Genomic DNA, 18,173 nt, shown 5'->3' on the forward strand with positions numbered 1-18,173 from the left:
AGATATATATGATGTGATCAAATTATACAATTAGTTTATATATTTTGTCAAAGTAGTGAATTTAGTCATTATATAACAATTTGTAAAATTTGAGTTTTTATATTTTTCAAAATTGAGAATATCAATTCAATTATTAACAATGTTAAAATTTTTATTATTACACTATTAAAATAGCATTTGACTATATTGACATGATATTTTTTATTGATGTGAATTAAATTTGAGTATATTATGATGTGTTAATGATGATAAGGCATTTCTCGAATGATGTAATGATAGTGTTGACAAGATTTGATCAAATACGGACATGAATTTTATAAGTATTGACATGGAATTGTTTAAGGTAAAAAGACCTATCCAGTTCTTATACTCTTTAATTTTGTTCAATTTAGTCCATGCATTCAAAATCGAAGCAATTTAATCTCTTAATTTTGAGAATTTCGTCAATTTAATTCCTCCCTCTAACGGTGTCTAATTTTGCCGTTAAAGAATGATGTCAGTGATGATATTAGCGATGACGTGGCAATGCCACGTGATACTAGATGATGACATGTCAGTGCTAACGTGCCACTGACGTGCCACTGACATGCTAACATGTCAGTGCCACATGGCGTATCAAACAAATTCAAAAAAAAAAAGTTACCACGTCATAGGGATTAAATTGAATAAAAATATATAATACATAGACTAAATTGAACAAAATTAAAATGTTAAGGGATTAAATTGAAAAAATATATAATATAGGGACTAAATTGAACAAAATTGAGATGTTGAGGGACTAAATTGAAAAAATATTTAAAAAATATAAATCTTTAAGTAGATTATTGATATGCTTATTAATAAGCCAAATTTTAAGTATAAAAGATTTATGGTATTAAAAAGTTATATATAAATATTTTCTTATTTGATTATAGAATATGTAAATTAATTTATCTTTTTTACAAAAATTAAGTTTGAATTCTCCTTCTATAAAAAAAATTTTGAAAAAATTTTATACCTAAAGTCAAATTTAGATGAATAACTTGCATTACGTTAAAATAAAATAATATAAAATGACTAAATATGTTGATTTAGTTACAACTTTCACAATTTATAAATACACATTCTTTTGAAATTATTCAACTCTTACCAATTTACTTTTATTTAAATTTACTCAAATTAGCAAAATATGTTGATTTAGTTACAACTTTCATAATTTACAGATACACATTTTTATGAAATTATTCAACTCTTACCCAATTTACCTTTTATTTAAATTTACTCAAAAATTCTTATAAAACATTTTATTTAAATTCAAATACCACAATCAAATTATGTTATATTTAAATTTAAATTATTAATTTGGATCTATAAAAATTTTATTAATAAAAGAAAATGGTACAAATATTTACAGTTATATTTAACTTCATTAACTATATATGGAGTCTTTAATCTAGGAAATTGCAACTTAAAAAATATAACTTGAAATATTAAACAAAATAAAAACATAAAAAATAAATAAAAAGTTAGAAGGGTGGAACTCAGATTCTATGGTTGTAATAATAGGTTTGTCATGTTCAAATTAAATAAGTCAAAACAAATAATTTTTTTATAATCATTGCTAAATCTATATATCAGTTCTTCATTTTTTTAAAGAAAAAACGAAATCAACATATTTTGCTAATTTGAAATTAACTCAAGTTAAAAACTAAGTTAAATAAATTTTAAATTTTTATACTGCTATAAATAGAATAAAAAAGAATTTATTTAGTCATTTGATATTATTTTATTTTAACGTAATATAAGGTATTTATATAAATTTGACTTCAAGTATGAAATTTTTTCAAAATTTTTTTTATAGAAAGAGAATTCAAACTTAATTTTTGTAAAAAAGATAAATTAATTTACATGTTCTACAATCAAATAATCAAGTAAAAAAATTATATATATATATATATATATATATATTTTTTTTTTAACACCATAAATCTTTTACACTTAAATATTTGGCTTATTAATAAGCATATCAACAATTTACATAAAAATTATATTTTTTAAATATTTTTTTCAATTTAGTCTCTCAACATCTCAATTTTGTTCAATTTAATCCCTATACTATATATTTTTGTTCAATTTAATCCTTATGAAGTGGTAAAATTTTTTGTTGAAATTGTTTTTGATCTGCCTAGTGGCACTGACATGTCAGCATGTCAGTGCCATGTCAGCACGGACACAACATCATTTAGTGCCGCTAGACATTGCCACGTCATCATTTAATGCCACGTTGCATTATCACATCATGAAAAATGTGATACGTCAGTGCTGATATCATCATTTAACGGCAAAATTAGATGTAATTAGGAAGAGAGACGAAATTGACGAAATTTAAAAAATCAATGGACTAAATTGTTTCAATTTTAAGTATATGGACTAAATTTGAATAAAATTGAAGAATATAGGGACTTAATAAGTTTTTTTACCAATTGTCTAATATAAGGTTGTCATGTGAAATTTATTACTTTCAAATGGAAATAAGGCCTAAACAACCTAAGCACGCCTTAAACATAAAACTTATTTAGATTTTTTATTCATCTTAACAAGTTAATATTTTGTTAAGTTAAATTTTTTTTCCATTTGATAATAATAAATTCCACATGGTAACTTCACAATGAATAATTTCATATTAACACTTATAAAATTTATATCGATACTTTGTCACACCATGTTAGCACTATCATTGTATTATTTGTGAAAATGTCAAATCATTATTATCATGTCATCAGATTCAATATCATATCAATAAAAGAATATCACATCAACACAATTAAATACTATGTCAATATAAATAACAAAAAAAATTAAGCGTTGTTAACGATCGGATAAATATTATTAATTTTGAAAAATATAAATATAGGACTTAATTTTACAAATTATTGTACAAATACTAAATTAACTACTTTGACAAGGTATATGGACTAATCACATAATTTGATCATATAATGCTTATATCAAAGGTATCTAATAGCATAATTTGCTACATTTTCTTTTTGAAATATTTTTATATTTTAAGTAATCCCTTGGTAAAGAGCTAATAATTTAAAATTAACTCTTTTATCAAGAATGGTAATAATAAATGCCTTGAGTACTTACAACCTAAATTATTCTTTATCATTGGAGTAAAAACCTTTGTGAAGGATACTGCCACAAAAGATTATTTGCTTTGTCGAGGAGAAACCAAAGGAGACCCCAACCCCAACCCGACGCCCCACATGGCATTGCTTAAGGATGCAACTATTGGCTTTGCTCCCAACTCTCTCTCCCTAATTCCAATCACTGGTTTTTCCTTATTATCCAAGCCATCTAATTAAATTAGTAACGCTCTCTTTAGTTAATAGAGGCTAGACAAGATTAATAACAATTCTCCAAAAAATCAAATTCCCTTCATTTTCTCTCTCACGCCCAACTCCCAACAACTCTCTCTCAGTCAAGATTTTTTCTCTCAGTGACACAACTGAAAAAAAAAAGAAAAGCTAATGGCGGAAGAGAAAGAATCAACGTCGATTCCACTGAGCCAAGCCGAAAATGGTGGTGTTGATCCTGAAGATCCGGCTAAGTCTCCACCTAGCTCCCCCAATTCATCCACTCGCAAGGTCCATTTTCCCCTTTTTACCCTTTTCTTGATCTGCTTTTAAACTGAACTCTTGACTTCCCAAACCATGGATCCGTTCCATCAAGTTTTGAAATCTTTTTTCTTGCGCTTTATCTTAAAATTTAATACTTTAAATGTAATTTTAATTGAAGATTTGAAGGTAATGTGCTTTGTGACTAACGAAAGATTGAGTGCAAGAAAGGAAAACCACAGTGGATTTGAAATGTAGGAAGTGAAAATGGTCAAAGACCACTCAAGATTTGTCATAATCTCTTCTGTATTATGTTTAATTGCTGTGAACCGGTTGAATTCCAAGTTATAACCACACAATTTTTATTGTTGTTGAATGTCTCCGCCGTGGTTTGACTCGTGTTTAAACGAGGGGAAATCATGTTTCCCTGATGATGTTTTTAGTATATTGAGTATGGAAAACTAATTAACAGCGATGTGTTAGGATGATAAAAGTGTTTCACGTTTTAGAACTTCAAGGACCCTGTGCAATGGATTGGACCGTGGATGTGGACTTATCCTATTAGTGCTTCCAAGATAAATTTTGTGCTTATATATTTCATGATTATACCATTTGGCACTTCTATGTCAAACTTAAAATAATTTATGGAAATTCAAGCACTCTAATTTTCAAGAATAATTTTTAAGTCACTCAGAGTTTGAGTACTTTATTGGTATTAGAATAATATTGTTTGAACCCCAAAAAAATGTGCTAGCTTCAATGAACTCTTGGTAAGTATGGAAGCAATGAGAGTATTTTTTAGCTGTCATTTATTTTTTAAAATCCTATTTTTGTGATGTTAATGAAAAAATTTAACTTCAAGTCTGACATTCTGTTTGAATAATTGTTCAGGCTTGTTGTTTTGTTCTCCAGAGTTGGGTTTCGAAGAAGTTCATGACTGGATGGTATTAAGCTTTAATATTTCCCAAAATGTTTTCAGTGCTCGGTTGCTTCTTGTGATATTTCAAGCCTAACAATGTTTTGACATGCAAAATTGCAGTGTGGTCCTTTTTCCCGTGGCAGTTACATTTTTCATTACATGGTGGTTTATTCAGTTTGTTGATGGTTTCTTCAGTCCGTTATATGAACGACTTGGCATTGACATATTTGGTATGTTTAACTGTATTACTTATGGCTTCAATGTTTGTAGAGTATTCAAGTATGTCTAAGTTTGTAGGTTCTTGCCTTCTATCATCACTAGTTAACCATGCTTTACTATAGTCAAATCCCAAAATTTCTTCATAAATCTAAAATATATGTTTATTGCAAAAAGAAAGCAAATAATCATATGAAGTTCTATAAAGAAATTCAAGGGAGGATAGAACTCAAGATCACTATTGAGGTTTTTGACTCCACAGCGGTTAAGATTGCTACTAGAAGTTGTGGCGTAAGGATTTTAAAATTGACATCTTTTTCCTTTTTCTAAATATCTTATGAACTATTTATGAGTTGTCTAATTTTTTAGGTTGTAAAATTTCTGAATCAATTTGGAATGATTGTTATATGTTACATGTCAAAACTCACTGCTTTATCAAACAGCACTCTTCTTTCTTTTCATTCTTGCATTTTATGCAAATCTCTTTAGAGATATTATGCTCGGAGCAATGATTGTCTGAGCTGTGATTACTATGTGCAGGACTGGGATTTATCACATCTCTGCTTTTTGTCTTCTTTATTGGTGTTTTTGTTTCATCATGGATGGGAGCTGCTGTTTTCTCAGTGGGAGAATGGGTTATAAAGCGAATGCCCTTTGTTAGGCATATATACTCAGCCTCAAAACAAATTAGTGCTGCAATATCTCCAGGTTATACCTAATTAACTACTCTGATTATCTGATTTTTGTCATAAATTTAGTTCAATAAATGATTTGCATCTGCATAAGTACTTTTACACATTTTCATGAGCCTGTATTATATTCTGTGACTATATTCATGCCGCTTCTGAATTAGGTAGTTCAAGGGTCCATACACTTCTTATCCTTCAAAAAGACATTTACAATATGGTTATATCACTTCAAAGCTTCGCAACTATATAATTTTGCTTCAAACACACAATGATATTATCTTTGTCCCTGTAGATCAAAATACAACAGCATTTAAGGAGGTGGCTATCATTCGCCATCCTCGTGTTGGCGAATATGCATTTGGCTTTATTACATCCACTGTCATTCTTCAGGTACTATTTTAATATTTTTCTCCTTTTTTTTCTAACATACACTGCTTTTCCGTTAATGCCATTTCTGCATCTCATCTGATCTTGGATTATTCAAAGGGCATTTAAAATGTAAAGTTGCCTCTTATATGGCTGACTAATTGATTTAACGAACAAAGTATATGATTAAGGAATTTCTTTGGATAAATAAGACTTCATATGCTCTGTGAAACAAATAGGCATGGAAAAAAAGGTCTCTTGGGTAACCACCCACAAGTGTTTATTATGTTCTCTTAGGTTATGGAATGCTCTACAGGAATGACCTTTGATGATATAATCCTCATCTGTCCACATTAGTTGAAGATATCATTTTCTCTAGCTGGTACTTGGAATTTGAAACAAAGGCATAATGTGTGATAGCTTGCTTATCTTTTAAATGATCTTTTCTGAAGGAGATTTGTCATAGGATTTTCAAAGATATTTATCTTCCTGAAGACAGCTTCTAACATTTTAATAACGAATTTAAAACTTGAAAGTGTTAGAAATGACAAATCCTCATTTACTTTATTGGGTTTGCTTAGAATATAATAGGTTTGTTAATGTTCCTATTTGGTCATAGTGGAGCTGTTTTTATCAAAGTGCTGGTTGACATTTATCGCACTTGGAAAACCTTAAATCTTCATTGTCAATCCAAAATCTCTACAGTTGTATAAATAAATGCACTACATTTTATTACCAATACGTATTGTGATTTATAACCTTTTCATTGTCATTGTCTTTAATAAAATGTGGTTGAGACATCATCATGTTTTATGAAGGCAACCTTTGTGTAAGAGAGAAGTGCAGAGCCACAACCATAGGAAGAGAGTCCATGAACCTCAATTTCTCTTTTGTAGAATTTAAGCTTCTGTGGTGTGTGTGGGTGGATGGGAGGGTTTATGTGTGTGTTAATGGGTGGGTGGGGTTGTGTGTTCAATTACTTAAAAAATATAAGAACCATTCCTTATTGTGATTACGCATAAATTCCAGCACAATCTGTAAGCCTAGTGAAGATTTTTCATCCCTTTCTATATTGGTGGCTGATGATTTAGTTTGTTCTGTGAGATGCTTTGCTGAAATTATGGGAGACACAGTTTCCGTTTCAAGGATGTTTGTCCTAACTCTATTGGGATGATTATACTGTGCCACTTATTCTATGAGATCCGATATGAATGAATTCTGCTTCTCTTGGTTATAGTTTTTGAGTCACGTAATAGCAAGATGCTCTTTTCTGGAGTGTCTTCTTTTTCCCAACAAGTTCCTTAGTGATTTTGCTTGTTGATTGTGTATTGTAGAGAGAAAACGAAGATGAAGAGCTATGCAGTGTTTTTGTCCCAACAAACCATCTATACATTGGTGATATCTTCCTGGTGAACTCCAAAGAGATCATAAGGCCAAATCTCTCGATCCGAGAAGGCATAGGTATTTTTTTCTATATCTCTGAGGAATTCCTTACCTTGTCATCCTGGCTCTTTCTCTATGCTTACTAAAGAATGCCGGTACTAGAAAATTAAGTAAGAATGCTGTTTATATCTTCCAAAAAAAATTCTTCCTATTTTTGCTATCTTTGGATATGCTTCTTGGTTTCTGCGGTTTGTACATGTCAGAAAGAGTTTAACTATAGAAAATGATTGTTTAGTTGTTTAGTTGAACAGTATGGTTTAGATTAAGGCTTAGTTGAATTCATGGGAAAAAGAGTCCCCATGATTGTGGAGAAAGGGAATAAGAGTTTAGGTTTTGTATACTCCTTGTACACGTCATTTCTAACCGTATGTTTTCTTTGTTCTTATTTATTTGGTCATAATGCAGAGATAATTGTTTCTGGAGGTATGACAATGCCGCAAATAATTGCTCCTCAAGTAAGGGTTGCCCGGCAGAACGAAAGAATCCCACTGAACAGAATAATGTAAGACATAGGGGAGAAACGCCAGGTAGCTGTGTAAGTACTTTCCATGAGTTGGGTTGAAGCGTGAAAAAATTCTTTGGCAACAGCAACCTTGGATGAGGTTGGTTGCATATGCCATCATTTTGCTGCACTTGTCTAATTACATAAGTAGTAGCTTTGCTTCTCACCTCTGTTTGTTAGCGTAATTTTCTTACTACATCAATGCTATATACAATGTTATACTATGATTTTATTAAAAGTCAACACTCATAACAGAGAATGTATATTTTAATATTGGAGCTCTCCCACTCTCTCTCTCTCTCTCAATTTTTTTGCATTTCTTGTGGCAAAGACTCGAAGAAAAATAAGATAGTAGCTTTGGTTCTCACCTCTCTCTCTTTCTCTCTATCTCTCATTGATAACTGTGGGTTAAGTATCAGCAGAAAATCTCGCAAACTATACTAATTCTACCTGACGAGAAGAAAAATCTAGAGCTTCCTACTTCTAGACATTAATATTTGCTCAACTGAACTAGAGGATTAAAATTAATCTCCACCAGACAGTGAGGCCTAACGACCAATTGGAGTTGGACAAAAGAAAGTATCGTAACCGGTCTGGATTTAGTCCAATCTGGTTCAGAAACGGGCCCAGCTTGCAGTTGTGGCGAGCAACTTGACGCATAAAAAGTTTACTCTTTATTTATTTATTTATTTAAGAAGCGCTTTATAATTTTTTATGATAAATTTGACATTTTATTGTTGGTATATAAATAAAATATATTTATTTAATAGTTCAATTTTCACTTCAGCCATCTCTTCAATTATCTATATATGCATAAATCCAATTAAAAAACCCTTCAATTAAATGAATAATTCATGTAAAAATTATAAGTTGAAATTAAAAAGATAAATTTCAAATTTATAAAGTGAAATTTTAATTTTAATTTTAATTTGCTATAAATGTAAATTACATATTTATCTTTATATGTGTATTTACAAAGGTTTTACTTTATTTTATTAATTAGGTTGATGATTTTTACCAATTCATTTGTTATTTTTTTATGAAAGAAAAAAACATAATCGAGAATGTTACAATGATTTTATTATATATTTTTATTATTGAATAGATTTATCAAAATTTGATATGTATCTTACACTTATAAATGAAGAATTATCGCGTAACTAAAGGATGTGTATACATTTCGTTATTATGCTGTTGTTGATGATGAGGCACGAGCATCATCTCATCCAGTCCTCATATCTGGGCAAATGGGAATCACACGATGCTAGTTTCTCTTGCATCTCATCCACTTCAAACTAGTTCGCATATTCTCTTTAAAACCCACGGACTTTATTAAAATTACACCCAAGTCCTTTTCCCAGATTTCGAGGACCAAAATTAAACCAAACCCGCAAACCTTCAGTCGAAATTCGAAACCCCAACAAAACCCTAACTTCCCGAACCCTAGCCCCGCGAATCATTACTTCAAGGCTCCAAATTCAAATACCTTGAAGAAGAAGAAGAGCTGACACCTTCGAATTTTCAATGGATTTTGACGAGTACGAATATTTGGAAAAAACCGTGGAGGAGCAGGAAGATCCGAAGAAGAAGAAGAAAGACGGAGGAGGATCAGGGGAAAAGAGCGAGAGAAGCTACAGGAAGAGAGATGGGGAGAGAGAGGAAGATGAAGATGAAGGCAAGAGCAGCAGCAAGAAATCGAGAGGCGGCCGCGATGAGGACGACGAGGAGAGGCGAGATCGGGATAAGGATCGGCATAGAAGCAGCCGCGACAGAGAAAGGGAAAGGGAGAGAGAGAGGGACAGAGATAGGGATTTAGAGAGGAGGAGTAGTAGAGAGAGGGAAAAGGAAAGGGAGAGAGAGAGGAGAGATAGGGATAAGGAGAAAGAGAGGGATAGGGAGAGGAGAGAGAGGGAAAAGGAAAGAGAGAGGAGGGAAAGGGAGAAAGAGAAGGAAAGGGAGAGAGAGAGGAGAGAGAGAAGCAGTAGTCGGTCGAGGAGACACGAGAGTGATCGCGAGCGGGAGAGAGAACGCGAAGTCGTCGACATCAGAGATAGCAGGTATCTTTTTATCTTCCTATTTTTAATTTTATATGTAAAATATATGTGCAAATTGGACTTTCGAGTGCCAATGTGGAAGTTTTGGAATGTTTATGCCGATTATAGAGATGACTGAAGGATTGCTAAGTTCAAGCAAATATAAATTTGCATTGTGTTTTTGTAATCCAGTGTGTGTTCTTTGACATGATACTAGTGATAGGTTGCTCAATGTTAGAAAAAGCGCCTGAAATGCATGCTTATGCAAAGGGAGGTAGCTCCCTCCCATAACACCTGTCCGCACCTCCCCAGGATTTGAAGTTCTAATTGTTGGGCTGTCCCCTTTGGGATGAAGTTGATGCTTTTTTTTTTTTTTATGTTTTCATCTGTTTGAGTAATTGTATGGCAACAAAAGGGGTGAGGGGGTTTTTTAATTGTATTGATCCTTTACAGTTATGGAACTATTGTGCCACTTGGATGGGCATTTTTGATATGATGTGGATGGCGTGCTAGTGTGAATTTTTACACACCCGTTATTTTTAGAGCCTGGTTTTGTTGATATATTGTAGTTTGAAATTGTTTATCTGAATTTTCTAATGAATATGGATGCTGCAGGAGATTTAAAGAGAAGAAAGAAGTAGTGGAGCCTGAAGCTGATCCTGAGAGGGACCAGAGAACTGTTTTTGCTTACCAGGTAGACCGGATTGCACTTTCTGCTTTCATCTTTGAAGGATTATTAGGCATAAATGTCATACTTATGTGTGTATAAACATGCATTTTTTCATTTGCACTAATTATTAATTACTTTTCACCTTGAATTGGTTGATGACAGATGCCTCTGAAAGCAACTGAGAGAGATGTTTATGAATTCTTCTCGAAGGCAGGGAAGGTTAGTCAGGTTTCTCTTGGTTATGCCATTTCTTGTTTGAAGGTTCTGTTATAATTTGTCCACCATAGCTTTCAAGTATGCCAGGGTTCTACATTAATTGGTTTGGGAAAAACTTAATGGGATGATTTTGAAAATTTGAGTGTGCACTTGGAATACTAGGTTTATTTTCATTAAAACATTCATTATTGAGATTTCTAGTATGTAGTAATCTCATTTTGTATAGTCTGCAATATTTCTTCAAATTCATTAATGTCTTCATACATTTCTGATAATAACTATTAAGTTGATGCATGAAAGACTGTTTAGAATGATGTGAAAGCATATTATTGAGATACATCTGCTTCCTCTTGCAGTATAAGCTCCTCTGCCTTCAGTTACGAGTATTATTATGAGTTTCTTGTGTCTCAACATACTATATATGTGGGGTGAGTTAAAAGCACGTGTTAAACAATATAATCTTGCTGACACCCCTTGATGGGTGTTTGATCATGAAGCTTGGAAGTCTACAATCTCCTCCTATATTTAATTTTCAGAGGTTATTATGTTCTGTTAAATCTCATATTTTTTCCTTTTATCATTTTCAGGTGAGGGATGTCCGTCTGATCATGGATAGGAATTCAAGACGATCAAAGGGAGTTGGGTATGTGCTTTTATGTTGAGCAAACTTATTCTTTCATTTACAGTCTTGTGAATGAGTATTAGCATCTTTGCTTTCAAGAATCAAGTTTAACTGTATTCTTAAATGCACTAGCAATGCGATAATGATGAGGGATGATGGGAATAGCACTCATGTTTAATCAATTCATGCTGCGTTCACAAGGTAGATGACATAAACCTAAATTTTTTTTTCTTCTACCACCTCTTTTCTGCTTTGATTTTTTTTGCAGTAAAGGCAACTGATAAACATGGGTGCCTTACTCCAGTTCTTAACTTGTTAGTGGTTATGACAAGGATTTAAAGATACACTTTACCGTTTAAGATAAAATTGTTTTTTCCTAACGACTTAACACTTGGTTTGGCCTTTTCTTTTTCTTGTATTTTTTTTTTTTCAATTTTTAGTTGTTGAGGTTGAAAGGAGGGTCGGGATTTTTCTTGCTTCTTCATCTTTGATTTTTGGTAGTTTTCAGGGTTCATTCTGATATTCCTAGTTTCATGAGTAGAATATAAGCTTTTAGGTGGTGCCTTCCTCATTTTTTGTTGTTTTTTTATATTGAAAAGGACAGGCTACTCCCTTAACCTCCATTTCTTAGCCCTTTTGTGGTGTATGATAGCTATTCTGCTTTCCTAATCTTCTTATGCTGATCTAACTTTTTTTTATCACATGAGACATCAGATTCAACAAAAGATACTCAGCATGAGCTCTCTGCACTAGAGTTTTTGTTTCCGTACTTCTCTTTGCTATATGCTTTGTAAGTTTTGATTGTAATCTTTTTTGCCTCACATTTTCGGAGAACCTAATTACCAGTCACTAATTAAATTGCAGGTATATTGAGTTTTATGATGTGATGTCTGTGCCAATGGCAATAGCATTGTCTGGTCAACTGCTCCTTGGTCAACCTGTGATGGTTAAACCTTCAGAGGCTGAAAAGAATCTTGTTCAGTCAAATACTTCTGGTGCAGGCGCAGGTGGTGTTGCTGGACCATATGGAGCGGTTGATAGAAAATTGTATGTGGGGAACTTGCACTTCAATATGACAGAAATGCAGCTTAGACAGGTAATATGACCATTAGCTCGTCAGCAGAATTAGAAGTTACCATGCTTTGATTTGGTTTATGAATTACTGGTAACTATTTGTCTTTTGAAGCTTTTTAAACTTGCTCTTTAATTGTTGATTGGTTGTTAACTTGTTAAAAAAAAATTGTCCATGAAGCACATTCTAATAGTAGTTGCTTAGGAACTAGTCTGGAAAGAGTTTCATGAATTTGTTCAAGAATTTTTTTTCTTTAACCTTTTTTTGGTATTGACATTTGTTATTATCATTGTTATTATTTAAAGGTTCATGATATTCATTTTAAATCTTTTTCCCCGATTGACATTATCCAGTTTTATTGTTATCATTGTTATTCATTTCAAACCCTTTTCTCATCTGTATGTTAATGGCTCAGATATTTGAACCTTTTGGTCCTGTGGAGCTTGTGCAACTACCACTTGACCTAGAGACTGGGCAGTGCAAAGGTTTTGGGTTTGTTCAGGTTAGTTATAACTAAAGACTTTGTTTGTAATGTTTATTCTCTTGTATAATATAAATATGTATGTACTTGTTTGTTGTTTGTTCTTTACAGTTTGCTCAACTTGAACATGCAAAAGCTGCTCAAAGTGCATTGAATGGAAAACTTGAGATTGCTGGTCGAACCATTAAGGTACGCTTGTTAATTTCATGAGCTTGTTGCATTATGTGATTATAGCAGTATAATTTCTGTGTCAGTTTTGTGTGTTTCTTCTTCTTTGACAATAACTGGCTTGTAGTCTTCCAAATTAACATCTTTGTGGTTAAATTTGCATATAGGTTTCATCTGTTACAGATCATGTTGGTACCCAAGATACTGCAGCAAAATCTGCTGACTTTGATGATGATGAGGGTGGTGGGTTGGTGAGTTGAAAAGCATATTTATCATATTAGCATTTAATGAATATTGGTTTTGTAGTCAGTTTGTCACATTCTAATAGTAGTTGCTCAGGAAATGATTTTTTTTTTGTTTCTTGCTCTTCTTTCTGCTTAATTGGCTCTTGTATTTTTTATCCAGGCTTTAAATGCTCAATCAAGAGCATTGCTTATGCAGAAACTGGATCGCTCTGGTATTGCGACAAGGTTGGTTTGTACTTTCAAATAGTCCTTTACAGTTTAATCATATCATATATCTAATGTTATAACTTCGCAGCATTACGGGCTCACTTGGAGTACCCCTTCTTAATGGGTCAGCTCCAAATCTACAGGCTGTTACCTTGCCTGTCAATGGCCAAGCTGCATATCCAGCACCAATTGTACCTCCCATCATGTCGACTACAGCCGTTGATCCTACTGGACAGCCCAGTGAGTGTTTGCTGTTGAAGAATATGTTTGATCCTGCTACTGAGGTTTGAAATTTTCTTGTTCTTAACATGCTATTTACTTGTTATTTTTTGTCTGCTTTTTTTTTTCCTTCCTTGTACAAAGTAGTAAATTTCTGTAACTTCTGTGGCAGATGGAACCAGATTTTGATTTGGAAATTAAAGAGGATGTTGAAGAAGAATGCAGCAAATATGGCCGGGTGAAGCATATACATGTGGACAAGTAAGCATTACACTTTCTATTGCACTTGGATAAGATAAGTTTTACTGTCATTTCATTTTTGTAGTTGGCCCCATCAATATGCTGTTCAAATGTGGATAAGTAAATTTATAGCCATTTTTATTGTTAATTATCTATTAGAATAGACAGCAAATGGTTCATCTAAGTTGAACAATGGGAAAGTTCTGTCAGTTTAGTGCTTGGTTTGCGTTGTTTGATAACTCTGTTAAATTATAAACCAGTAATCGAAGATGTATTTTTTGATGGTCTGTAATTGGAAAGAACTGTTGAGTCTAGTGACATATCCATCCTCTTCCTTTCTCCATTGCAGTCATTTGCTCCTTTAGATTGCTGGACTTTGCATCAGAATATTCCTAATTTGCCAAATTACCTGTGTTTCAGTGTAATAATGTTTGAGAAGACTATGAATGGATCTTGGTACTGAAATCTGTATCCTTCAATCAGTTGCTCTATAGACCGGAAATATAGGGTTATAAAATGCAAAGGATGCTCACATTTTTTAGGTCTATTAATCTGTTTGTATTGTTTTAAGAATCTATTTAGACATACATGTGCAAGTGTATGGCGATTATGCATGTTGTTTATCTGGTGGTATTTGACCTTTCTTGGCTACAAGGTAGGAATTCACATACTTTCAGTGGTCATTTCAGAATGCTTGATTAGGTGCCAATCAATGACTAATGGCATTTTTTTTATATTGTAAAGCTTTCTTAGGTTTTAATAATTTTAACTTGTCAGATTTCCCAATTCATTTTATATCGACAATTGAAAATTGTAATGAACTTTTACAAGGAAAGAAGTATTTGGTTTGCCTTTTCCTGACTGCAGCTTAATGCAAAGTGTGTTTCCTTATAACACCTTTTCATCTTTTATACAGAAACAGTGCTGGTTGCGTGTATCTTCGATTTGACTCTGCAGAAGCAGCGGGCAAAGCTCAACGTGCAATGCACATGAGATGGTTTGCAGGCCGATCAATATCAGCCTTATTTATGGTAAAATTGTTTTTCCAACCTAACTCTGGCTTGTGTGTGGCCCTTTCTCTCCGTCTAAGTTGTTTTAGCACACATAAAGCACCTATAAAAGTTATATGAAGATCTGTCTCCTGTCAATTTTCTAAGTTCATTCATTATCCTGGTGTTTAAAGAATTTCTTTCTGCAAATTCATCTGGGAATTTGACCACCTTGGGTAGGCTGTGCAGGCTTTTGCCAAAGTTGTTCAGATAGAACTAAAACTGTTCCATATGCTGATACCTAGAATCGTGTAAACAGACATGAAAACATATTGTAACTCATGTTTTCTGTATCAACCTTCAAACATTACCGTGCAACCAAATATCCTCAACTTTCATTTTCAGTCTATAATTGCTTTCCACTTTCATGGTTTCCTTAACCTTTACTAGAGTAGGAATTGACCTTAGATCCTTAATTATCATTGAAGCTTCATCAGCTGAAACTAGCTGGTACTATCACTTAAAAGTTGTATGTGTCTTTAGGGATGATTCAGGACACAGTGCAGGAGTTATTGCTATTTCCTGTTAGTGTGATTCACTCTAGTATGTTTTCTGGTGTCCTCTTGTCTAGGGGTGACTGATGCTCTGTTTTAGTTGAGTAATTTTGTAATTTATATTATAAATTAACATTTCTTGGAACTTTTGCAGCAACCACACGAGTACGAAGCAAGGTTTAATGGTTGAACAGCTTTCAGTGTTTCAGTTGCAGGATCGAATTAGGATATTTTTCAATGTGGATGTTTCTCATGTTTAGAGGGTAGGTTTATTTTCTGAGCTCGTTTTGTCCTGAGTTTAGAATTTTATATTCATACAAGATATCTAAATATAAGATAATATATTTGTTTAACTTTTATTGCTTCTGTAATCTGCATAATGAACCTGCCTTGTAATTGGTGCCATCCAAAAATATTCGTTTAAGATTCACCTCTCTGCTTGTTGGTACGGTTGCCCCTTGTCAAATTCATCTTTGGGTTTATAGCTCGCTCGTTGGGCAAGTTTGTGGACAAGGAAACATAATAATTTGAGAGTAATCAATCTTCTAAAAAAATTTAAACTGATTTTCCTCGTAAATGATAAACAAAAAAAAAAAAGAGTTAATTTGTTATTCAAGTATTTTCTGAAGTGTGTTTTTTAATGATTTTATGAGATATTAGTAGAATTTCAAATTAAGATCCCAATTGAAGTAGGAAGAGATAAATTTAGTATGTTTTACATTTTTAACGGGATTACATTTATGCTTTTGAAATAAAAACTAAAATTACTAATAAGCAAGTTAAGGTATATGTAGTGAAAAAGTAGGTTGGATTGTACCCTTAACGATTATTAATTTTGGTTTAATGAGTAACTATTAGTTTTGTTTCAATCGTTTTTCTTTGTATCAATGCTGATGTTAATTAATACTGATGTCCAGTTTTCTTTGAAAATAAAAAAATTTGTAGAAAGAATTTTAAGATGCCACGCGGCAAGTTTTGGTCTTGGGCAGGTAAACTCCTTACCAATAATGCCACCGTGGCGCATCTTTTGAAATTTTTTAACAAAAAAAGGCTATCCCTAATTTTTATATTTTTATCGATTGGAAAACCCAAATGTGGTGCATCTATAAAATTGGTGACAACATGTTGATAAAGCTGTCAAAAATAGATACAAACTAAAAAAATCAGACGTTTTGAAGATGGGTTCACCTTTTAAAGAAAAGGAGAGAGAAATTTAAGGAGATCTTTAAGGAAGAAACAATAAGAAAATTTAGAAAAACTAAATATAAACATGTTTTACATGTATATTATCGTATCTTTATTTCAAAGAATGCTCGTAATTTAATTGTCTTCTTGTTTCAGAAAAATTAGACATTAATTCAAGTACTTGATTAATTTTCTTTGAACAGGAAATTAATCGAGTACTTGAAAATTTTAAAACATTTTTTCAAGAAAGATTTTTGTCTTTCAATTGTTAAATAGGAAAAAAAAAAAGATGGAGAAAAGCATGCTAGTAAGCTTGTTTTTGTGTATAATGATATTGTTGAACGTTGTTGAAGAAGCGAAGACACAAACAACAGGTGAACCAACATGTTTGGACAAGTGTGGGTTAAAGCATTGTGATCGGCCTGGAAGTTTCGTATGTCAATTGGCGTGCCAATTCTTTTATGGTTGCCCTCCTCCTGATGGTAGTCCTTTCGCCTCCAAGTACAATGATGCAGGTACTCCATCATTTCTTATTACTTGGTTGTTTTTTTTTTTTTGTTTTAATCCCATTTTCGCTCTCACAAAGAACACAAGCTCCTGAAATCTTATTTCATTTGGCAAATTCATCTTTACATTAACATTTTGTTGTATGCAGTTGCAAAATACCTTGCTGACCATGCATTCTCTCCGACGCAACCATTGCCATCGTCATCAAGGAAGAATGTTAACAACTAGTTGCAATTACAAATGTAGTTTGTTAAAGGCAACGGAAACTTGTTTGATCCTCTTCCATCTGTAAACCTAATAGACAGAAACTGAAGGGCCTTCACCCATCAGTATCCAAGTAATAAAGATCACAGAACACTTCATTTGGTCTCCCTTTCGCCATGTCTAACTTAAACCAACTAATTTACGAATTTCATATAATGAAAATCCTTTTATAAACATATTTGAGGAATATATTTTTTTTTCATCTTTGTATCACCTCGTACCAAGTAAGACAAAATAATAATACCACTTGATGCACATCCATCAAAGTTAATTTTCATTTGATTTTCTATTTATATAAAAATTGTTTTTCACTTTTAAAAATAAAAAATTATTAAAAATAATAATAATAAATAAATTTATTTTTTATCGTTCTTGTTTAGTATTCATAAATGTGGTTGTTCATGAGCAAGAGACTATTTCGCCCAACATTATTTGCTCTCTATATATATTCACATATTATAATTTATGTTGATCATATTGAGATGGACAATCGCGTATATAGTCAGAATATTATTCTTTTTTTTTTAATATTTAAGAATTTTAAATTCACAATATATATTGTTATACTATAAAAATTAATATCAATTTTTATTTTCGATATATGTGATATTGAGCTTCATAATTGGAGGTATCTCTCCCTGTATCTTATAAATTTTATCCCACTCATTTCAGCGTTCGAATTCCAAATCTTGGATCGAAATATTAAACTCTAACCGTTAAGATGTTTCCTCGAGAGATAAAATCAATTTTTATTTAAAAATAATAAT

The 18,173-nt window shown here is 32.3% G+C and overlaps 3 protein-coding genes across 3 annotated transcripts; all 3 read left to right on the forward strand.

Moving 5' to 3' along the window:
• Nucleotides 3,290-8,098, forward strand: LOC18611722 (protein LIKE COV 2). The gene is made up of 7 exons (XM_007048135.2): nt 3,290-3,629; nt 4,491-4,543; nt 4,639-4,748; nt 5,275-5,442; nt 5,716-5,813; nt 7,124-7,250; nt 7,638-8,098. The coding sequence occupies exons 1-7, from the start codon at nt 3,513-3,515 to the stop codon at nt 7,736-7,738; spliced, it is 774 nt and encodes a 257-aa protein (XP_007048197.2). The 5' UTR covers nt 3,290-3,512; the 3' UTR covers nt 7,739-8,098.
• Nucleotides 9,068-15,895, forward strand: LOC18611723 (RNA-binding protein 39). The gene is made up of 13 exons (XM_007048136.2): nt 9,068-9,791; nt 10,383-10,461; nt 10,600-10,656; nt 11,241-11,296; nt 12,140-12,371; nt 12,763-12,849; nt 12,940-13,017; nt 13,164-13,247; nt 13,402-13,466; nt 13,537-13,732; nt 13,840-13,928; nt 14,824-14,938; nt 15,605-15,895. Exons 1-13 carry the CDS (start codon nt 9,259-9,261, stop codon nt 15,638-15,640), a joined length of 1,707 nt encoding a protein of 568 aa, XP_007048198.2. The 5' UTR covers nt 9,068-9,258; the 3' UTR covers nt 15,641-15,895.
• Nucleotides 16,777-17,513, forward strand: LOC18611724. Its single transcript, XM_007048138.2, has 2 exons — nt 16,777-17,150; nt 17,291-17,513. The coding sequence occupies exons 1-2, from the start codon at nt 16,925-16,927 to the stop codon at nt 17,368-17,370; spliced, it is 306 nt and encodes a 101-aa protein (XP_007048200.1). The 5' UTR covers nt 16,777-16,924; the 3' UTR covers nt 17,371-17,513.

This window comes from Theobroma cacao, chromosome 1 (genome assembly GCF_000208745.1).
Source record: "Theobroma cacao cultivar B97-61/B2 chromosome 1, Criollo_cocoa_genome_V2, whole genome shotgun sequence".
NCBI classification, from domain to species: domain Eukaryota; kingdom Viridiplantae; phylum Streptophyta; class Magnoliopsida; order Malvales; family Malvaceae; genus Theobroma; species Theobroma cacao.